At 34.9% G+C, this 24,928-nt stretch overlaps 2 protein-coding genes across 5 annotated transcripts; one reads left to right on the top strand and one right to left on the bottom strand.

Annotated features, from left to right (window-relative positions):
- Positions 1-9,499: 9,499 nt before the first annotated feature.
- On the bottom strand, positions 9,500-23,979 carry LOC132300209 (uncharacterized). 4 transcript variants are annotated; one of them, XM_059797199.1, is made up of 9 exons: positions 23,734-23,979; positions 16,852-17,059; positions 16,117-16,755; positions 15,875-16,015; positions 15,645-15,782; positions 14,882-15,557; positions 10,311-10,398; positions 10,021-10,214; positions 9,501-9,931 (listed from the first exon to the last, which is right to left on the bottom strand). In XM_059797199.1, exons 3-6 carry the CDS (start codon positions 16,597-16,599, stop codon positions 15,084-15,086), a joined length of 1,236 nt encoding a protein of 411 aa, XP_059653182.1. In that variant the 5' UTR covers positions 16,600-16,755; positions 16,852-17,059; positions 23,734-23,979; the 3' UTR covers positions 9,501-9,931; positions 10,021-10,214; positions 10,311-10,398; positions 14,882-15,083. The 4 variants fall into 4 exon arrangements, with proteins under 4 accessions (XP_059653185.1, XP_059653182.1, XP_059653183.1 ...); XM_059797200.1 differs by having other exon boundaries at positions 16,117-16,721; XM_059797202.1 differs by lacking the exon at positions 10,311-10,398 and having other exon boundaries at positions 9,500-9,931.
- On the top strand, positions 20,136-21,673 carry LOC132301406 (protein NLP6-like). Its single transcript, XM_059798659.1, has 4 exons — positions 20,136-20,352; positions 20,555-21,081; positions 21,236-21,280; positions 21,401-21,673. Exons 1-4 carry the CDS (start codon positions 20,136-20,138, stop codon positions 21,671-21,673), a joined length of 1,062 nt encoding a protein of 353 aa, XP_059654642.1.
- Positions 23,980-24,928: the final 949 nt, after the last annotated feature.

Here is a 24,928-nt window from a genome sequence, read left to right as displayed (position 1 = left end):
TCATTTCAATAATTTTACCATTACATGCTGTTATTTTCGTAAAAACCAGCACCTCATCTTATTTTAATCATCATTCCTAACGTTAACTATTATGATTCCTCTGTCATTCCTAGCATTAACTATTATAATTTCTCTTTTATTAATTAATAAGGTGGACCTCATTTTTTTTTTTTTTTTTTTTTCTTTTCTTTTTTTTGCATTTTGTTATGATGGATTAAAGAAAGGCATATCAAAATATTTACATTTTTTTTAATTTAGTGACAAATTATGCTTTATTTACTCACGTGCATCGCATGCGTACATATTGACTAGTGTATATAAAATATATAGACGCAAAAAAAAAAAAAAAAAAAAATCCCAGTCTATCTAGCTATGTGTTTATTGTTCGATTCACCCATGGTCTTGCGGCAATATCTAAGGGCCTCCATGCAATGCCAATTAATCTGATTAGCATTCTTTATCATAGTCTCAAGTCTATTTATATATGGGCAAAAAACACCCTTATAATATGTTTATAGTGCATATTACATTCCTTCTGTGCAAAAAACACTCTTAAACTATGATATTTGTAAAAATAAGTTATATTTATAAAAAAAATGAAATAAAATACCCTTAGTAACACATTTTATAATATATATATATATATAAAATTGTGAAATAACTAAAAATGGTTTGACTAAAAATATTTTCTGCTAACCGGGCATATATACAAACATATATGTATATATATATATATATATACACACACACACATACATATATATTATACACACCACCACTAACATTGGCGCAAGAGACGGCGGCGGGGCAAGCACAGGAGATGGCGGCGAGGCAAGCTTAGGAGACGAAGGCGGCAGGTTACCCATCATGGTGACGAGATCTTGGGAGGCGACGACGAGGATGATTGAGCAGTACGCGGAGGAGCGCCGCTGCCGGGAGTTGGAATTCGGCTAATTTTGCTGTCAAATCAAAAAACGATGATAGAAGAAAAGACGTTGAAAGTGATGTCAAGGACTCCGGCGGTGTCGATAATGGCAGTCCAGCGTTAGGTCTTACATTTTTTTCTCTCTCTCTCTCTCTAAAATTTTCTTTATCTGCAAATTTCGATTGTGGAGATGGCTAATTTGTTCTTAGATTTGGGGATTTCGTGCTGATGGTTGATTCGTTCTAAGTTTTGTCTACAAATTTCGATTTAGTTATGATTCGTTCTTAAATTTGGGGATTTCGTGCTTTTGCCTCTTACGATTTTGGGATTTCGTGGTCGTGGTGATGTTGACGATTCAGGGTTCCAGTGATTATGAGAGGTGAGTTACTGCAGTGAAGGGGTGGAGATGGTTGTTTTGTATGGTGTTGTGAGCAGCGGTGAAGGTGTCGATTGTGAGGTGCCGATTGTGGGTGGTGGCAGAAGGTTAGAGGGAGATGAGAGGACTGGTGGTGGCGGCGGCCATGGTGGTTCCAATGACGGATAATGGTTATACAAAAAGAAGAAGAATAATAATAATAAGAAGTAAGGTTTGGTAGGGATATTTTTGGGAGAGTAAAAGAGTAAAATGGGTATTATATCAATTGAGAGGTGTTTTGGTACAAATTGAAAAGAATAAAGATATTATTTGCACTCCTTTTTAAATAGGGGTAAAAATGCTTTGAAAAGTATATTTGATGACTGATTTTTGCATGTACCCCATCTGTCTCTCTCTCTATATATATATATGTCACAACCTATAATCCTATTTCATATTTAATCGTCCAATCCTTCCAATTGAGAATTTTTTATCACCCATAGAATCAGCCATACACAGAAATAGAATATATATATATATATGAAGCTATATAATTTCAAGAAAGAAAAAAAAACCAAAAAATTATGAAAAACGGGTGATTTGTACCGGTGAAAAGAGATCTAAAATTTGAACGTATCATATTTTAGATTTTTTTTTTTCCTTCCAAAGTGAAATTGAGAATAACCCTAATTTAATTGAAGTAAAATAGACTAACACCGAAAATTCTATATAAAAAATATATAACTTTTAGTAACGAATGAAAAGAGTAAAAAATATATTTTAACTTTTATACAACTTTATTGTAAATAAAATTTAAAAGTAGGAATTTATTTATTTATTAATTTTATAGGACTCAATTGTCTTTTAAAAAAAGGTAAAGTACAGCCACATCCCCTAAGGTTTGGTAAAAGGACACACATATGAAAGTTATTCATTTTTTGGACAATGACGCCCTTTCAGGTTTGAAAAATGAACAAAGAGACCCCTGACAATGGTGAATTGACTTTATTACCCTTTGATATAAAATTGATATTTTAATTGACTTAAATACCCATGGATCAAATCCAAACCCAAATCCAGCCAAACATATATGGATATATACATACATATATATATATATATATAGATATATATACACAAAATTACACACACATATGTGTATAGATATATACACACGCATACAAAACAGGTGAGACAAACAAGGTCTTCTTCACAACCGAGCTCACCGCCGCAGTTCCTCATCACAGCCGAGTTCGCTGTCGCCATTGCTGCTATCATGTCGTGAACTGCTAAGAAGCTCACAGCCAAGCTTCTTCTTTCCCACCGGTGCTGCGCCTCAAGGTCACAGCCCATCTTTTCCACTGGTTCTGTCAATCGATCACTCGGCCGGAAACACTGTTTGCTCCGAGTGCGGTCTGAATGGAGAACCTTCGCCAATGAGTCCTGCGACAATGACCCGGTCTGTGTTGGAGGACCCACAAACCCTCTTCTCACTAACGGTGGTCTATCCACCATCATATCGAAGCCTAATAGTGTCTGCGGCGGCGACACCAACTCAGCCAACAAGGTGCAGGGGGCGACACACAACTCGCCGACCTCTCAACCCTCTTTGATTTGCCCCCCAACACCCAATCTCTTCGATTCACCTCCCAACCCTCTCTGACTGGATCTCTTCATTGTGTGGGAGGTGTGCGGTGTCGTCGTCTCTTTAAGAACAACAACCCACCTCCAAGAAACTCAACCTCCAACCACCCTCCTCCACCGCAGTCGCCACTAACAACGGTGGCGGCAACCAATTTCACGGCTTTACTAGGCTTCCCCTTCCGTCTGGTTCTTGGAACGTTTCTTCGCCATACGTTTCGATGTCGATTCTCCATCGCTATCAGGTTATGGGTACACCGCCACCGCCCTCGTCAGTGGCGAGAACGTTTTCAGAGTCACCGAGTACGAATGTTTTCTCCCTCTCTCTCTGTGTATGTATGTATGTATGTATATATAAGGGGCTATAACATCATTTTGCAAGGTTTGATATTTTGTAATATATTTGAATTTAATATTGAGGGGTAATTTTGTCTTTGCATATAACTTAAGGCCTTGCTTGGATGGAATTTCAGAGAAGGGGGTGTCATTATTCAAAAAGGGAGTAACTTTCATCTATTTGTCCTTTTGCCAAATCTCACGGGGTGTGGTTGTACTTTACCCTTTAAACAAAGTAGGTGGAGGTAATTTTCGCTTCTTTCTTTGCATAGGCCAATAAAAAACACACATTTCTTTACATGTTTCTAAATCTTTTGTGAACCCCTTCCTTCGTCAATAATAAAAAAATAAAAAATAAAAGTTCAATGTAGTAATTAGGGTTAATTAAAATGACACTCTACGTGGTTAGGCTTATTCATAGTGAGATAGAACTTACTCCATTTTTGAACAATTACATCATTGTAAAAAAATAATCCAAACAACCGTAAATTAGCAAAAAAACTCCTGTTTGTTTGAACCCAAATTTCATAATTTCATTACAACGCCAACATCCCATCAAATCTTAACACTCGAATACCAATTGCAACCCCCAAAACAAAACACCAATCGCAGTCCCAATCACTCGAGCAACCCATTAAACCCATCACTGGAAACCCAATTGAAAAACCCAATCCCTAGCAGCAAAACATGAACCCCATGCCAATAGCCTTTGTTAGTGTCTTCGCTGCCTCGTGTTCTCTGGAATATTCATATCGTCAGTCGTCTCATCCTTTTCCTCTGCCAGTCGTTGCCTTTTCCGACCTAGCCACAATCACTATGGTGGTGTTCTCTAGTGTCTACAAGAGAAGTGTGCTCTGGATTGGGGGCACAATCGTGTGCACCACATCCCATGCTTCCATATCCGAACTCCCACCATCAGATACGAGAGTTAAGAAACTCAAATAATACGTGTATATTTGACATATATAAGAGAAAAGGAAAAGAGGTGTATATATGTATGTGTAATATGGTGTACCTACTTTGGGCGGGAAAAAATCCTCTACAGACACCCTCTCACTGGAGGTTGTCCATTGTTGACGTGGAGGCGTGACATGGCAGGTTGGTAAAAAAAGTATTTACTTCACTTATGTATATACTAGTACGTATGTATGTGTACAAGAGGTTTATACAGTTATGTACAAATATGAGGTTAAATTTCCCTCAAAAAAGGTTTCTGCTTTTCCCCCCAAATTCTCAGATCTTATTCCCCTCAAAAGTAAAATGTTTATTCTCATATTTTGTATCATTATTTGTATCTGAAATTCTGCCCTCTCTCCCTCTGAAATTGAAGTCATGAAGAATCCGGTGACTGACCAATATTCTGGCGGCTAATCAACAATTCGGCCAAATGTGAAGCTTTTGAAATGGTTTTTCTCCCTCGATCTGTATATCCGGCGAATGACCAAGGTTCGTACAGGTGTTTGTCCCTCTGAAATTGAAGTCTGAAGTCTCTGGCGAAAGACACTTCGTTTATGTCTCTCTTCCTTTGAAATTCAATTTTCCGTCTGAAATTGAAGCTTCGTTCAGGTTTGTCTCCCCAAAAGTAAAATGTTTATTCACAAATTTTGTATCATTATTTGTGTCTGAATTTTTTTTGTATCATTATGAAGAATCCGGTGACTGACAACTGAAAGTGAAGCTTTTGAAATGGTCTGTCTCCGTCGGTTTGTCTATCCAGCGAATGACCAAGGATCGTTCAGGTGTTTCTCCCCCTGTAATTGAAGTGTGAAGAATCCGTCCAAAGACCAAGCTTTGTTGACGTCTCTCTTCCTCGGAAATTTAACTCTCTCTCTGAAATTAAAGCTTCCAAGCTTCGTTCCTGTGTTTCTCCCTTTGAAATTGAAGTCTGAAGAATCCGGCTAAAGACCAAGCTTCGTTCACGTCTCTCTTCCTCTAAAATTCAACTCTCCTTTTGAAATTGAAGCTTCGTTCAAGTCTGTCTCCCTATAAAATTCAAGTCTCTCTTTGCTGATCAAGAATTCGGCCAAAGACCAAGCTTCGTACACATTGTCCATCTTCAAAGAAACATATATATTTGTACAAGAATTTGGTTTGTTTGTTTTTCTGCATTTTTTAAAATTTCAGTGAAGCTAAATTTTACTTTGTTTGTTATTCTGCATGCGTATCTTAAATTTGCAGAGTCTATAGTTTTATTTACATGTTATTTATAAGTCTATTTTACATGGTATAATCACTGAATTTGTGATATATTACTAATTTTGTTTTATATTTGGTTTATAAAATATAAAACCCCTGAATTATATACGATTCAATAAATGAAGACACAAGAAAACAGTGTGAGTGTGATAATATTTTTTTGCAGTGGACAGATGTGTTTACATATAATTTATAAGTCTATTTGAAATCTGATTATACTAATTGAAATAACCCCTGAATTAATTTTGATTCAATAAATTACGAGACAAGAAGACAGTGTGACTGTGATAATATTTATAGCAATGTAGATATGTGTTTACATATAATTTATAACCCTAATTTACATGTGATTATAATAATTGAATTTGTGATACGATGCAACAATTGAATTTATAACGGGTCTACAATGATACGATACAACAGTTGAATTAGTTGCACGTAATGGGCCAGATGAAAGTATCTCAGCAAGACGTACGTACCTGGAACAACATTTTCAATCTCGGGATCATGTTGCAAAGTTTATTAGGGGAGTGGTATGTTTCCTAAGATCATGTGTACTCTTTTACGCATTATGCTTTATTTATTTATATGCTCTAACATGCAAAAAAATTTGCACAGGTTGACTGGATTGTTTACAATGAAAAAATAGGGTTGGCTTTCCTCCATACAAATGGTTACACGTCCCTCTATCCTATGTGTATTGCATTATTGTTTTCCAATGAAGCGGAAAAAGGGGCGGGGATTCATTTATTAACGTTGTTGAGGACAAATTCAATACTCAGCACTTGTATCAAGTCTGCCCGTAGAAAAATGTTAACAATTATTGAGAGGACTTCTTCCTGCAATCGGTCATTCTTTATACATGTTACAAAATGTTATCCCGAATGCAACCATATTGATTGGCATTGCTGGATCCTTAATGAGGATTTGATCAATTGTAATCATTGTTGGTGTGATTTAAATATCACGGTTTTGCAAGGTCGTATTTCGCCATATCACATAGAAGGATTATTTGGGTAGTTATGTAATTTGAATGGGTAACACATAGTGGACTTTCCTTGCCATTTCAGAATGGACTATCTTCATGTATTCAAGTATATGAATTATAGAATAATGCATGATGAAAGTGATGTAGCAAAATATAATATTTGTAATGGTTATATACTTTTTGTATGGAGATGTTATTTTGAAAGTGACATCATAACATTATAATAACAAGTGCTACAAGTATATTGTATATCATATAGGTATATATTTTAAACACGTGTCACAACAATTTGTCAAATGTACATAACATAACATAACATATGTCACAACTTTATATATGTTTTAAATATATATCACAACTATATAACATAAGTAAAATATTACAAGAACACCATAAAGAACCACAAAACACTTACAAAAGTTATTTAATTCATCCACTTCTAAACTTCCAAGTCACAGTAGTAGATGGATCAAAAATAGGTAGCTAATGGATAACCTATTTATTGTGTTTCAAAGAAAACAATCAACGTTCTACAGGTATATTTCAATTCAAACATCTTCGCCATATCTGAATCGCTGCTGAGCACCATTCTGTCGACTGTGTTAGGGATAGAAGCATATACATTCATGGCAAAAGGATGTGGAATTACACGAATGAATGTCAGTCCACACAAATCTTTTAAAAATTTCTGGTAACCATAATTTTGGGGGTCCACATTTCTGATTTCACCAATATGCGGACCATAGTGAACAAGAATGGAAACCATGCCGCCAATGCAATCTGAAAAGTAAGTACACAAAACTAAATTCTTAAATGTTTAGACTGAAAAGTATAATTTATATATGCACAATTAAGATACAAATATTTTACTTAACATAGGAAGACTCACCAACTTCCCGATGAAGCTGCCTTCATATTTCTCAGGTTGCAAGAAGCTGCCTTGAATTTTTATGGTTGAATAATATATATTCAGTAAACTGAATAGTAATGAGTAGTTGGGCACCATTAACTTTTCATTTATACCCAATAACTTCATTGAATGCATCATTTTCACTCTGTTTTGCCGAACACCTAATTGAATGCAACTGCATCTTTCCTTTTCCATGTATTTTACAAGCCTTTTGTAGTTCCTATAAGGTACTTACTTTCATGCGTACTGCATAAAATATGAAATATGAAATATGAAATCTTAGCATTTTGGAAAATGATGGTGACGAAGCCCTCGGCAGGTCCGGCAGCACCACCTTGTAAATATGAAGGGAAGGAAGCATGATGCGAATGTAAGTAAATATGAAGAAGGGCTGATGCGAATGTAACATCCGTTTTCTTGTTCCCAACTCTTTTGTACCTGTTTTGTAGTTCCCACAATAGTTCCGACAGCCCCATTTAATTTCACTTTAACTAAAGCTCTCTGTTTTTTCTTGTTTATGTTCATTGATTTCCCGGAATACAAACCCACTTTGACAACATATATTACATTAAATAAAAATATTATTTTATTGTAATTAAAACTAATTATTTAAACCACTTTGAAACTGATGACTCAGCCTAGAATTTGAACCGTTATACATGAACCATTAGAGAGCCATTATAAACACACAGACACATACACAAGTATATGTATATATATGTATATATATATATATATATATACAAAGAACCAGTAACAAAGCACCACCGGAGTACGTCGAAATACATACCCTTAAAACCTTCCAATCATCAGTCTTATTCCACTTTTCTCTAACAAAAGAGCTGTCTAAGGTGTGTACTTTGTTTACTGCGTACTTTTACCGTCTTTAAGGGCGTTATCAAGCAGCACTGGAGTACGTTGTAGGGGTGCTGTTGACCATCCAATTTGTTTATGTGGAGAAAGGACTCGTTTGCATGTTTCAAAGACCAAAGAGAATCCTAGGAGGCGATTCTTTAATTGTGCAGAAAGGCGTTATTATTATTTTTTTTTTTTGTGGATCGATCCACCATCCACGACGATTGAAAATGATGTTGCTCGTGCAATAACAACTACTGCAGATGCCGATCTTCTAAATTTACATTTGTCAATCACAAAAGCTTTGTTTATTTTTTTCCTTGCAAGCCTGATTTTTTTTGGATTGGCAGTGATTTTACTCATGCGGGTGTTGTTGCGTAAACGAACTATTCGGATTCATGTCAAGAAGGAAAGCATATGTTATGCCCAATTCTTTTGTAACACATATTAGTAAAAAACTGTGATGGGTATTTAAGAGTTACCTTCAACTTCGTAATTAAAAGTTGTGATGCATATTAACAAAGAATTCATATATAATATAGAATAACATTGTAACACATATTAGTCAAAAATTATGATGCGTATTTCACAGTTACCTTCAACTTCGTAATTAAAAATTGTGATGCATGTTAATAAAGAATTCATATATAATATAGAATAACATTGTAACACATATTAGTCAAAAATTATGATGCGTATTTCACAGTTACCTTCAATTTCGTAATTAAAAATTGTGATGCATGTTAACAAATAATTGATATATCATATCACTAAAAAATTATAATTCGTATTTCATGATTCCTTCTACGTTCCCTTCAACTTCCTTTGCTCTACATTGCACGTAAAAGCTGTGATGTATGTTAAGATAAATGTTATGTTATATACAAATATATTGTAACACATAGTACTCAAACATTCTGATGTCTAATAAATGAAATTTGTATAACAATCCTACAACATTTCAGAAAATTTGCCAGCCATCAATTTTGGCACATTAACACAAATGAATTGTACGAAATTAACACAAATTAATTGTTCGTTTGGGATCCACGAATAGATGACAGGATGTACAAATTAACTTTTTTTTCATTCCTATCATCATCCAATAGCTGGAGTAGTATTTCAAAACGCATCGCCTTCGCGTCTGTCTGTAACATTATGAAAAGTTTAACAGTTTGAGTTAATTCATGATAAAGTAAATGTGAAATCTAACCACTAATGTAATTACATGCATTATATTGTATGAATAAGTTATCACATTTTTTACTTACATGTTTGAAAGTGGGGGATAAACATTTCCCATTTCACCGCTCCATAAACCTCATGACAAATAGTTCACATGATTCTCTACAATGGCAATGTTTTTTAATTGAAAGTAATTACGTATATAAATGTATAGGCCTGTTTTCTAATTAAATACATAAAGCTTATTCTTACCCATCTGGTTGTCTGGGTATTGCCTTGGTGTGTTGGGTTGAAATTTTGTGAAATCTTCCTTAAACACGATCCCAATAAACTATTTCTGTTGTACATACCAATATTTTATAAATAATAATTGTTCATTCCTAATCAATTACATCAAGACAAACTAAATATATGAACCAACAGTTTAACATAATCCATATATTTACGGGGCCCTTCCAATGAACAAAGGCAATCAACCATCTTCAGACGGTTGCCAATAAACAGTAACCAATGTCCTTGTATGCATGCAGGGAAAAATAACTGCAACAAGGTAAGTATACAGAGTTAATGAATAGTACAAGTAAGGTTTACAAGATTATGGAGTAAAGAAAAGGGAAAAACACACTAACCAGTTTACTGTCTCTGCATCAAGTAGGAAACAGTACTCACCATGCTCTTCAAGCCGACTGATGCGTTCAGCTTTTTTCTTTATTTTCCTTACATTCAATTCAATCATTAACTGGATGGCTCTACTACTAAAGTAGTACCTGTCCCCCTTGGATCCTTGGTTGTTAGTTAACATATTCCCAAAGTAATTAATTACCTGTAAAAATTAAAGATTTTTTAACGTACATGTTAAAGTAATTCAATTAACATTAAAACATATGTATAAACAATATACAAAGTTAATTTAACTCACATCATCGGACACCCAGTTATCAGCAAAGACAGTATGAATCTCATGGCAAGATACGGTAATACCGTACATGGAAAGAATTGTTTCATCCCTGTCCAAAGTGCAATCATCAATTCAGTTTATGATGATGAAAATATATTACTAACCTGATTAATTTAGTTTGTGATGATCAACTAGGTGACAGAAAAGTGGTGGTTCAGATTTCCATAATCAAGCACAATAATGGTCTGAATTTACAAGAGGTTGTTGTAACCTGTTTTCATCTAAGTAATATGTTGTCTTAACAAGGGTATTTCAGTCATTTTGTGTACAACCTCAAGGGTATCAAGGGTATTTCAGTTGGCAAAGCTAATTTAAATCACTTCTATGAAGGTGCATTGTGTCAAATATGCTGAAAATTAGTATTTCTCCTGTATTCACTACAAGTGACAATTGAAGGGCATTTTTGGAAGTTCATGAACAATTCTGTTCATAAGACTGTACAATGACAATTCTGGAAGTTCATGAACAATCGTGTTTTTAATCTCTGAAATTACTATGAAGAGTGCATTGATCCACTGAAGTCTAAAATGAACCTGTAAAGTTAATTTTCTGGTGCAAATCTGAGGCTGCTGAAGGTGAAATCAAGTTGTGGCTACCTCTGGTGTTAAAACAAGGTTCAAGCATGTGTGGTTGTGGTTTTTACATCTGCAGAAGGTGCTTTCTTGTACCAAAATGAGCTGAAGTAAGATTTTAAATCTCACACCTTCATTATAGCTATTTTTCTGGTTTTGTCACTTAATCTGAGCTTATATTGTTTGTATCTTGCTATGAGCTGCATGTTATTTGTGATACCCATCAATTCTGAGACATGGGTTGATTAGGCCCAAGCCCAAACCCAAGGGAATATCAAACAATTAATATACAAACGAACACAGAATACAAAAAAATTTAAGAAAATGAATAATAAAGCTGAAAGAATTATTAAATATAAAATCCTCCAAGGTTAAAGATGAAAATAATCCAACTCTCCAAAACCTCCAAGAGTACAACTCGGGAATCCATCTAATGGACCCCTAAATAAAATCTCAAATGATAAGTAAACAACTGAAGGTAAAATCTAAATCTAAAATATGGAATGAAATCCTACGTCGTCAGTAGAGTGAATGACCGTCTCTATTCAGCCCGATCCAGCCCTAAGACTGGAACCGTCTGATACCTGAAAATATAATAGTGAGTCAGGCCCACGAACAAGTTCTAATCTAACTGCAATCCATACAGTGACCCAAGACACAGATACATCCTAGATATCTCACAATATCTATTTAGTCTATAAATATATATATATATATATCCACACTAAGGGACATTCACTGAACTATAAAGGGGGTCTCAACTTGAATAGAAGGTAACATGCAAAAATACACCTAAAGGTGGGAATGAATACCTAGACCTAACAGGGTACACCTCAACCTATCATAGCCACGCATTCACTGCATATACGCACCCTAACCAACGAGCCTGAGACTCAAGCTCATCTCGTGGTACCATAACCACATATTTAAAGTCCATCCAAAACTAGAGTATGTCATTTAATTATATAATGATCTGACATAAGATTTATAATCTAGTTAGTCACTCAACTTATTCAGTTCATCTGAAATAACTCCAAACAACAATTAATCCGTGTAGTCACTCAACTTACTTAGTTGATCTGACCTAAATATAAGTAGGATTCAATTTTTACAATCCATTCCCTTATTCCAATAGGGTAGGTCTCAGCGTTTTGAACTAAACCATCCCTAGTATGCCACCATCCCATACCGGTGCATACAATCCACAACATCTAGATAATTGACAGAATTTAATATAATAATTCAGCAATTATAATTCAACACATAAATCCAGATAATTGACAGAATATCAGTTAATAATTCCTCAATTAAAATCCAGGTTAACTTCCTTGTAATTAACAAAATATATGTTATTAATTCATCAATTAAATTCAGGAGAAATATAACAAAATCTAATATGTATAAGACCCTATTATGCATCCAAAACAACTTTAAAAATCATACTTCAGTCATCTAAGTTGCAAAAATAAATTTAAACAACTAAATATTTTTTATCCATCGATAGTGTGCGACATTGCTTAAAACTTCTACACTGTGAATACCATTAGCATATAGAGATAAATTATGCAGTGTGGGTTCTAATACAACATAATATAATGTTTAGAGTCCATGCTGCAGTCCGTTAAATTGTTAAAACAAGATTAAAACAATTTAATCTTTTCTATCCGTTAACAGCGTGCAAAGTTGCTTATTTTTTATACTGTTAAATCTATTTGCACTATGGAACAAATTAGGAAATTAGAGAATTTAAAATCCCATGAAATTACATTTAAAATCCTCAGTCCAATCCTTGAAACAATCCAGAATACCAAATTCATCCAAAACAGTGCCCAAAACGGATCCAGAACGCGTCAAAACAAAAGAGCTTGCTCTCAAAACCACAGAGCAAGCTCAATGGACCATGGAGCCGGCTCCCTAGCCCTTGGAGCCAGTTCTATGAAGAGGGGAGCAGGCTCCTAACCTCCTGGAGCCGGCTCTCTCCCTTTTTGAGAACACTGATCCGCTTCTGACCATCTGCTTCGTCTCCGGCCTCTTCCTACCCTTCTATTCTTCCTTAAAACTGATCTTAACAGTCTAATATATATCCAATATCATCACAGTCCTTTGTTTATAACAGTGAGAATTAATAACCGCAATTAAAACAGCTACTGACTTGTTATGCCTTAAAAACAGACAACGAATCCCAATCTTGCAAAAATTATTTCAGATAAAATTTAAACACATACAGATGTTCAATTTAGCATATATCATGTATGCATGACTCAATTAATGTTCCATTAAATCCCTAGAGATCATCTAGGTATGCACAGAATACAGGCCAAGGGGAGAGAGGAAGAAAAGAACTTGCCTGTGTAGTTTTGGAATCAAAACCTTGTCGTCGTCTTCCTAAGCTTTCCGATGACGTCCGTTTACTGTCAACTCAACCTCCTACTGCCCAACCTTCCCTCCTCCTAGGTTTGACCTTTAAGCCATAGTCGAAACCCTCACCAAACGTGCTCTGTTTTCTCAAAATCTCTCTTTGTATCTTTGGTACGTGAGTAGGGTTTTTCCAACCCTTGTTGCAGACTATAACAGTATACTTATAGGCAAAACAAAAACCTAAATCTAATTAAAACCCTAAATTGAACCATATTCGGCCCATACGTGATTCTTGAAAGAATATAACCTACTTGTAACATTATATCGTAAAACCCTAATTGAAACTAATTAAATCAACTAATAAACCATATAACCAATTAAAAACAAGTAATTCCAATTAATCAATTTAAAGAAAAATAAAAATACAATTAATCCATTAATGAAAATAAAAACACAATTAATCAATTAATGCAATTAAACAATCAATTAAACACATAATGATATTTAAATACACAATTAAATGTAAATAATTAAATAAAATAAATAATTAAATAATTAAACAATTTAGCAAATAAACAATTAATCAAACAAAAATGCAATAAAACCATAATCAAAATGCCGAGACTATCATTTTAAAATTAGGTGTATTACATTTTTCATCCTAGCAAGTTTCCATTACTGATTAAAGGCTATTGAAATTCAAGATTTACCGGAAAACTGATTATCTTTGTGGTTGACCGATTAAACCTCACATTACACAGGGTTTTAGGCCTATTTAATGTGTTTTGAACTGAGAAGACATTATACCTTGCTATTATTGATGAGATTTCTGTTTGAGCATGTGTATTAACATGAAATATGACTGAGGGTGTCTAGTACAAGACAGTGAAGCTGTGAATTTACATTTTAGTCCCTAGTTGCAGAGTTTTTGCAGAAACTGGTTAGGAACAGATTTTGGGGCTGAAATTTAATTCATAAAGAAGTGCTCGACCTTTAAGTTTTGTTTCAAAACATAAACCAAGTGTAGGAGAATATTTTCCAGGCCTCACACATTGCACAATACCTTTTCTACCCTCAGTTCAAAGGGATCATAGTAGCTACAAAACTGACCTAACCCTAGTTGTTTTGTTTCTGATTTTGTGCTAAAGTTTGATTTTCTTGCTGTGCTTATTGAGAACATTGTTGGTGCAAGTTTATTATGATTATTTGAAGTTGTGACAACCTATAGTTGTTCATGGTTTAGGGGTTTTCAACTTGGTGTTGTGACACCTCATTGTAAATGGTAGTGAGCCTTTGTACATCTTCTGTTCATGTGGTTTGCTTAACTTAACTTGCAATATATATCCTTCTCAGTTTAGCTTCTACTTAAGTGAAAAGAAGAAGAAAGTTGTAAGCAGACCAATCTGCCACTAACCACAACAAAGCTTAATATCATACTCATGCAATCCATTTTGCACAAATATTCTGCTATATATATGATCCATAAATCTATATATATTAAGGTAATATTAGCTCAATTATAACTCAATGTACCTTTGATATATACTACGCATTCAAATTAAATAACCAGCCTAATAAAAGTTGGTGTATCGGAAAACTTACGATTTATCCGGCTCAACATTTGCCACATATGTCAACAACATGTTTTGCTCCAGAGTTAGACTAACCATTTTGCCGCCTTTGTAAACACATGGACAGAAAAAAATATTTCTTCAATTTCAATTTTCTCTTTCCCTTTCCCTTTTTTCCTTTCACATTACTGGTTCCCTCTTCAACATTTCTTAAATCAATAACCACACGTTGTTCATTTTTTTTCCTCCGCACTTACCACCACCTCCTGCTTAATACTAAAAAAACCCTCATTTTTTTCACCCTCCGCATCATTGTACTCATAGTCACTTGTTTCATTACTTTCCTCACTCCCATGCCATTCATCTTCACTATTATCTGAACCACTTCCCTTACTCACTATTTCATCACCACTACTACAGTCTTCATCATCATTTTCATCATTCATTGTACAATCCTTACCACCTCTGCTATTATCTTCAATTGCTTTCTCAACCGGTTCCACATCCCTATCCTTACCACCTCTATTATCATCTTCACATTCCCCACATATACTGCTATCGTGGCCATTGTTCTCCCCACATAGTTTTGCTTTTTCCCTAATTCCACGCTTCTTCAATGAAGTTAACAATTTTCTTAGACTCCTCTTTGAATTTCTTACATTAAATTCTGTTAATGCAATGTCCATCTTCACTTTTTTAATGCAAACCTGCGTATATACAGTTCAATGACATCCGTAAATTTTAAAACAAATATTTTACATACAAGAAATGCATTTCACTAAGTAAATCATTACCTCCATCTCTGAGTCAGAACATTCATAATCATCATATTCAAACATCAATGAATCAGACAGAGAAGAAGCCGAGCTATCTTCGGCTGCACCATCATCACCACTGCTTCTTCTACATGTCTTTACCTTAAGAAGAGCCAACTATTCAAATTCCATATGAAAATACATAAGTCAGTCATTACATTATCATATAACAAAATAAATTACATGTTCATAACAAAAACTTTAATTACCTGTCCACGACCAAAACCTCCGTTACCCAATTCCCATCGTACGCGAGACCGAAAAAAATCTGTGGTCCAAAAATCAAGCGCTTTAATATCTCCCGCTGGGTAACCTCTATATTGTGTCTCACAATGCATCATATAAAGTCGCTATTTTCAATTACAACAAACAAAGTAAATAAAAAGGAAATCTAAAAAAAACAAAAAGATAATCTGAACAAAAGAAAAGCAAATGTTGAAAGCAATGATACCTGCAAAAACATTAAACAACCACCATAGGACTTTTTCAGCTTCCCATTTGTACGTGGTTTCATAGTTCTCAACAAACAATTACGGACATAGCCACACCAGTTGTAAGTACTGATATCATTCACATTATCCACACTTTTCAATAAGCCCCAATAGCATGTATTTCTGCCAGTAAGACTTAGTAAAGTGGAGCAAGCAAAGAGGACAAATGCTCTCTTGAATTCGTCACTTGCCTTTAAGTTTACAACCTTTTCAAACAATAAGTCATCATGAATTCCACCAGTGTCGAAGTAACCACCTTCGTCTATCCACTCCGCATCGTAGAATTGGACATTTATGGGAATATTTGGAACTCCAAATGGAATCCCAAGAATCGAGTGCACATCGGTTGAATATATCGACATAAAGCCTCCCTCCTCAAGTTTTATGCAAGAATTATCAGGGTCATAATTCTTTAGTAAGTACATGTATAAGTCCCGAGACATATATGTACACTTCAGCTTCAACAAATTTCCGAATCCAATGTCCTCCACAGCTTTTCTCTTATCCTCATCAAGCTGTGAAACAACTTAAATAAACTTTGAAACAGCGCATCTGTGCCGCGCACCTAGATGAGCAATTTTTTAGGCCTTTCTTTTTTGCTTCAAAGCCATACCATTAAAAAACAAACATCATGCATATAATCTTTTCAGACAACTTAGCCATAAAATTAAATCATTACAACTAAATATAATTACCTTCTCTTTTATGGGAGCTCTTTTTTCTGGAGCGAGCTTCTCATACTTTTTCATTAATCTTTTTCTTTCCCTTATCCACGATTCTTTATCATTAGCCTTCATACCATCCCATGTCATTTTGCAAGCACTGTGCACTGCATTCATTTGAGCCTTCGACATCCTTCCAAGTTTGTTATTAGCTTTATGATACTTGGCTATATAGTCAGACCTGTAATCATAATAAAGAATTTATTATCAACTTTTTAGACGACTCAATAGTTATTAAATGAATATATATTGCATAAACGAACTAGCTTTCCTACCATGTCCAACAACAGAAGATAATATGCAATACAAATTATCTACTAATTATGTTTTAGGCCTACCTCTGTGTTCTTCAGGTTTTAAAGGGAATAGTTGTAAAGATTTGGTTGATAAGGTTATTAAACAAATTTCTCATTGGAATACTAAGCTGTTGTTTCTTGCTGCTAAGTTGGAGTTGATTAAAATAATGGTGAATCCTATCTTTCTTTACTGGTGTAATAGTTTTAATGTCTCTGTCGCTGTGACAAATCAAATTCAATAATTATGTTGAGATTTTTTGTGGGGGAGTACTGTTCATGCTAATAAGATACATCTGTTGAAGTGGGATATTGTTACAAATACAAAAACTGAAGGAGGTTTTGGCCTTAGGAAGCTGTCTGATCTTGAAAGAGTGTCTAGAGTTGTGTTGGCTTGGGACTTTTTACTCAGTAAGGATAGGCTGTCGGTGTTTTGGTTTCGTCATAAATATTGTGCTAACTCAATTGTCTAGAATGTGGTACCAACAAATTCTAATTCTGTCATTTCAAAGGCTATTGTGGAGACTAGAGTAACTATGTTGACATTTGTTTCTTATCAAGTTGGAAGTCAGGAAATTATATTGTTTCTTAACCCTTGGAGTGAGGGGTTAACAATTACACAAAAATTTGATCATACGCTGCCTAGAAGGTTATGTTTACATAGGGATGTTTTAATGCAAAGTATTATACTGACTGGAGGCTGGAATTTTGCTCTGTTGGAAGATGATTTGCTTCTTCCTTTCAGGGCTTATTATCTTGACTCTATCAGTATTCAGTCTAAACCACATAAACTGATATGGATTGCTGAAGTCCTACATTGGAATATGGAATTGTTTGCAGTTGTTAACACAGTTTGGGAGCTTTTTCTCTGGTTTAATTCTCAGTACCAGAGTTCAACGATTCTGAAAAGTTTATTTACAACATCATTCTAGGCTATTTGGAAGGAAACAAATGCTACATTACATTTGGATGTTTGCACTCTTTCTAATTCAGTGGCCACACACATGTTTTTTTATGTTGTCACAGTACAAAATGCTTGTTAACAAGATATTACTATATAAATTGTGGTTTTTTGTTGCTGTCTTTTATTTTTGCTTTGCTGAATTGGAGATTGTAGCGGACCCTATTTTTAGCTGTTGTTTTGTTACCATCAACTGATTACAAGGCTTTATAAGTAAAATTTGTGATAATGTTAGTAAAAAGTTGTGATGGTTTATTAATAAAGATATTTACACTTGTTTTTGAAAAGTTATGTTTTTCAGTTGAAGTATGTTTGGATATATTTTGTATGACATGTTTATATTAGTGGTGCTACATGTTGGAAAAGTGTATGAATGTGTGGATATGCATTATATTACTCTATCTGTTAAAATCAGGTGAAGATGTTAGGTTAAAGATGTGATATTTTATTTATTAAACCGTTGACACTTGTGATGTTTTGTTACCACGAACTGATTACAAGGGTCTGCATTTTATGTTTTTTGAGTTGTTATTTTTGGATTCATTGGTTTCCTATTTCACTTTCCATTTTACAGCTTCATTTTTCATTTCATATTTCTAAAAAAATAACAATCACAAATTCTTTCAACATCTGTGTATTATGAATTATATAGTACGTGAACAAATCTTCCTAACATGTGTATGTGTATTATACTTCTTATTGCAATAAATAAGATACCCTTCATTTTTTATTTCATATTTCTATAAAAATAACAACTACAAATTCTTTGAATATCAATGTATTATGAATTACATACCATACTAACATGTGTATTTACAGTTATACAATTAAAACGAACACAATGTGAATTTCTAGTTCTACAAATAAAATTAAAAACACTAATTTATTCAATCAAATTTTATATAAACAATCAATTTTTGTAAAACCTAAATACTAAAATAAATGCAATTGTGGATATAAATTAATTTCAACAGCTTAAGGAATATTTACCTATATATCATGAACACTGAGGCAGGCGGTTTCACCAATGCCTGCTCCCCACTTGTAATATCTCCTTTGTTCATTGTTTTAGATACCGATTTCTTTTCCAATTTCTTCTTCGCTATAGTTTTTTTCCTCGCCATTATATTTTCCCAAATGCTTAAAACCCTTGCAAAATCATAGGATTTCTTCTTTGACGGAATAAGATGCAACAACAACAGCAACTGCTATTAAACAAACGAAAGGAAAGACGGACAAATGAAAATACGATACTGTCTCAGAGAGAAAATGAGACGAACTAGAGGAGGGAGGGAGGATGAAAGAGGGAAGACAAGGTGAACCAAGAAGAAGATAACAGAAGCTGAGGAAGTAAAGTAAAAACTGACTGACCAAAGGGTTCGGACGGGAAACCAGAGGACGAGGAAGGAAGAAGAACAGAAGCTCGAAGAAGAAGAAGAATACGAAGAGAAGAGTAGTAGTCAAAGTAAAAAGTGTAATTTAGGCCCACGTATAATTTTGGTAAGTATGTATTCGTATATGGTAAATATGTATTTTGTCTGTAGTATATGTACATGGTAAAAATAGTAAGGTTAAAAACTTAATACTGACTTGGCGCTTCGTCATCGCTGACAAGGCAATGACATGGCAAGATGAACTGACGTGTCTTCATCCCAGCCCTTAGACCTGCCATGGACACCATCCAGTGAGAGGTGCGATGGAGAGGATTATAGCCCACTATGAGAAAAAAAGCAAAACATATGGTGTCCCTACGGAGATAATGGCTACTGGGCTATATGGGTAAAAAGAGAAGGTGAGGGGTTTTTTGGTCCAATTATTTTTTAAAGGTTAAAGGGCAATAATGTTAATTAGCTATGAAATGTGACCATTTGGGGTATCTTTGTAAACTAGTTTGAAGGGTGTGATTATTTAAAAAATGACTAACTTTCCTCTGCTTTCGCAAACCTCAACCCGAGTAATTATATATATTGATGTGCTTTTATCAGGTAGTTTCATCGCCGACAATGGAGGAGATGACTGACCCTCCAGTCATTAGGATTGACGATTCTGATGACGATGAAGAAGATCAAACATCCAATCTTTACGATGATGATGAAAAAGATGAAACATCCGATCTTGATGATGAAGAACACAACAAGATCAAGAATTTCATGAAAGACTTGCCGAGTGAAGTGTCTTTCCGGCGCCCGTCGTCGAAAAGAGAGCTGTGGACATTTTGGAGTAAGCCAACTCTCTCTGCTTTTCTCTATCTCTCTGTCTTTTTGTCACCCTTATTTCTGATCTTTTTTCTATTATTAACAGAAAAATGAAATATTTATATAGTTGGCATGGAAATTTAATTCAATAGCAGCTTAGGCTTAAGAAATTCAATCTATATATAATAATAATAATACTAATAATGTTGTTGGATTGAATGGTGTAGGTGGTGGTAGTATTTCCGATTCGGCAACTCACACTCCCACCACAAATCAACCCATCATTACAGACATCATCAAATCTGCCCTTCTACACTTTATTCAAAGTTATTGTATGGGTAACCTTCTAATTCAGTTTTGGGCACCCATCACAGCAGAAACAGGGTGTGTCCAGCTTGTTACTTCAGACCAACCTTTTGCTGTGTCTTATGAACTTGATGAACGACTTCTGAATTATAGGAAGCAGTGCTTGCAATATAAATTTAATGTGGATGGGGAACAACTAGAACACCTTGGAATCCCTGGTCGTGTGTTCCACCAAAAATGGCACGAGTGTATACCAGATGTCCGACATTACTCTACCAAAGAGTACCCACAGCGTGATTTCGCTCTAACTTGCCATATTTCAAATTGTTTTTCTTTTCCAGTGTTTCAAACCTCTTTCCAGGATTGCGTTGGAGTAGTTGAGTTTGCTGCAACTAGCAATTACGATTTATACTTTACGCATGATTGGTTTTTGAAAGATGAGCTCAAGGTTTGTTGAACCCCTAATTTGTACTTATATTCTTCTAATTAATTTGATTAGGACTTAGGTGATCGGATATGAATGCCATCATATTTGGAGATAGATATGATTTTTCCTTTTCATTAACTTAAACCTTACCAAAATTATTCACTATCTCTTGTAGCGGGCGGGTCTGGAAACTTGTGTGTGTGATGGTGTGATTCGTAAGGTTAGTTACAGTTTGTAATATCCAAATGTTAGATTTGGTACTCTTTTTTCCTTGTTTATATGTTGTCACTACCATGTTCTCATGCACAAATGTTTATTCCAAACAACACTTGTAATCCAGTTTCAGGATCTATTTATAGATGATGGAGATATATTGGCTGAAATCGACAAAGGGTTGGAAGTAGTTTGCCAAACTCATAACTTACCTTTCGCTAAGACGTGGATTCCGTGCAATCATTTCAATGGAAGCTATACGGGACAAGTCTTTCACCGTGAATGCAAAGCATCTTATCTTTTAGATGATCATTTGGAGGATTTCTACTATGGGCAGAATAACTTACAAAAGGGGCAGGGAGTTGTTGGGAGTGCATATCAGTCGCTATCAGTCGCATAAACTATGCTTCTGTAGAGATATAACACAATTCAGCATAACTGAATACCCCGACCTGCCCCTTGCGCGCTCTTTTGGATTAACAGGTTGTTTCGCGATTTGCTTGCAAAGTATTTGTGCCAAAGATTATTATTACACATTAGAGTTTTTTCTGAATCCTAAAAACACATATGGTGAAGACCCAACTACCTTCTTGTGCTCAATATTAGAAACAATGAAGCAACATTTCTCAAGCTTTAAGCTTGCTTCTGGTGAAGAACTCGGGAAGGAGTTATCAATTGAATTTATTAAGCCTCGCCTGAATCAAGAGCCTGCTTCTTTTCAATGCCGAAGTACTTCATCTCCATCTAGTAGTCCTGGAGTCTTACAAGAGCAAAATAATGTTCCTGTTACTCGTTCAGATGATGCACGCATGAATCAGGAACCTGTTTCTTCTCAATGCCAAAGTACTATATCTCCAGGGCTTGAAGTCTCACATAATGGGCAAGAGACGAAGCAGCCACATCCACCAGATCAGCAACAAATAGATGGATTTGAAGTTGATGTTATCAACGGTGGAAGGAATGTTACTATAGAGCAAAATAACATTCTTGGTTCTTCTTCGGATGATGCAAGTTCAATCACCTTTGAGGAAATGAAAAAACATTTCGGAAAGAGACTCGAAGATGTTGAACAGATTCTTGATGGTAAGCTTACACAGTAATTGCAATTGTTGCTCCTGACCTTGCCCTTTTTATTTTCTAATTTTTGAGTTTCTTCTTATACCAACAAAAGTTTATTCTTTTTATTTTCAAGTTTTTGATTTCTTATTTTTGCAGTGAGCAGATCTACAAGTAAGCGTAGATGCAGAGAGAATGGAATCATCCGCTGGCCAAATGTTAGGGGGAAAAAAAAGTTTAAAGGCTCTACCTCTAGGCGAGACCCTCCATATTCTGATTTGCATGCTAAGAAACTCGTGGATACTGATACTCACATGACTCCACTTGTAATACCACCACCAGAAGCAAGGACAATGACTATAAAAGCAACATATATAGGTTCTATGATAAAATTTCAACTACCTCTTACTTCAGGAATGGCACGGTTGGAAGAGGAAGTCTCCAAGAGGTTGAAGAGGTTGAAGTTAGATTTTGGAACTTATAATATCACATATAATGATGGTGAGGATCAAATTTCATTAGCCTGCAACGAGGACTTGCATGATTGTATGAATGCTTCAAATTTATTAGGCATGAATACAATCAGAATGTTAATTGAGCCAAACTAATTATACATGTTGTACCTAACAATTTGTTGGAATCAACTTTCTATTCAATAAATATTCATATATATTTTTTCTTTTCAGCAAGTAACTTCCTGTTTTGCAGGAAACAAAGCTAGTAGAATTCCAATAAGTCTGGATCACAGTTCCTACCTACTATAGGGATATAACTTTTATTTAAATAATAAACGGTCTAGACTCCTGACTCTTTTTCCTGAGCTGAAAATCTGTATTCAGATTGTCATAAAATCCAGTAGGAGCCCTTAGGTTGGATTTCACATACAACCTCCACTTTTTCCTTCCTTCCCATCCCTCCCTCAAACTCCATCTTTAGTCATTTGGTTTCCAGATTCTTCCCTATTCATAACATATCACGCCGGACATTACCAACTTTCACTCATGCGACAAATGAAGAAACAAAGAAAGATAACAAATTTCTTGATAGACTGAACATCAACCTATATATGGCATATCAGTGGAACTCAGTTTCTTAATAAGTTTTTTTCAGTAACTTACTTGTGATTTCTAGTAACAGTGGTAGGCTGCAAATGAGCCTAGCCGAGCTCGGGCTCCGCTCGCGAATATTTTGCCAAAATGGGGCTCGGCTCAGCTCGCTTTGCCCAAATACAAACATTCTCGTATTTTATCAAGAGATTCATAAAAGTAAAGTTTGCACCATGGACAAAGTTGAGATATATCAAATCTCTAATTCATATATATAAACACATATTCATGTCTATGTATAAACAAAATTCATGTATATATAATTGTAAATATGTATATTATATATATATATATATACCTTCTTGGAAGTTCATCCATTGTTCTCCTTCGGTCTCTATCGCGATCTCACCCCATCTTCTAACAAATCAGAGGCTGAAGAAGAGAGAAGAGAGAAGTGAGATGGGGAACTCCATGAAGAGAGACGATAGATGGGGATGAAGTCTTGCCGGACAGATATGATGATGAGATAAGAATGGGGCTGACAGGTGGGACTTGTGTGGAGAGATTTTAGGGTTTTCTAATTCAATGTGGGCTTATAAGTTGGACTTTGTAAGCAAAAGAGTTTATTTATTTATTGTATGGGCTTGACATTTTGATATGGGCTTAACAAGAAACATTAATGGTATCATTTATTTGGGCTGTCTATAAATTAAATAAAATATTTTGCTAAACGAGTTTCTTCACGAGCTTACCGAGCCGAGTCTAGTGGTGTTCAAGTTCGGCTCGTTTATTAATTGATCTTGAAAATCGAGTTCAAGTTCAGTTCATTTAACGCACGAAATTATCCATTGAAATTATTAAACCTCACATGAATCAAAAACCTACTTCTTTTCAATGCCAAAGTACTATATCAAATCAACAACTAATTGTTGAAGTTGATGAGATAAACAATGGAAGGAAAGTTGTTAATACGGCGCAAAATAGCATTCATGTTTCTAGTTCAAACGAGGCTTGCACGAATCAAGAACTTGCTTCTTTTCAATGCCAAAGTACTGGATCTCCGCTTGGGTCTGGAGTCTTACGCAATGGACAACAGACGATGTAGCCACATTCATGAAATCAACCACTAATAGTTAATGTTTCTGATATCAATAATGGAAGGAATGCAGAGCTAAATAACACTCATGTTTCTTGTTCAGATGATGCTAATTCAATTACCTATGAGGAACTCAAAAAACATTTCGGAAAGAAACTTGAAGATGTTGCACAAATTTTTTGTGGTAAGCTAACACACTAATTGAATTTGTTTCTTTTAATCTTGCTCTTACTATTTTTCAATTTTTGAGTTTCTTCTTGTAGAAATAATAGATTGTTTTTTAGCAAACTATTTGAGTTTTTGTTATTGAATTCTTATTTTTGTAGTGAGCAGATCTACGTTTAAGTGTATATGCAGAAAGAAAGGAATCCGTGCTGGAAACGAGGCAAAAGAAATAAGGTTAACAACTCTCCTTCTAGACGATACGTACACTCCATCTTTTGAGTTGCCTGCTGAG

The sequence above is a fragment of the Cornus florida genome, unplaced genomic scaffold (assembly GCF_030987335.1).
Source record: "Cornus florida cultivar Cherokee Brave unplaced genomic scaffold, ASM3098733v1 CherokeeBrave_3.0.0_Hap2_Chr03, whole genome shotgun sequence".
NCBI lineage: Eukaryota > Viridiplantae > Streptophyta > Magnoliopsida > Cornales > Cornaceae > Cornus > Cornus florida.
This window is presented reverse-complemented; position numbering and strand designations above follow the sequence as displayed.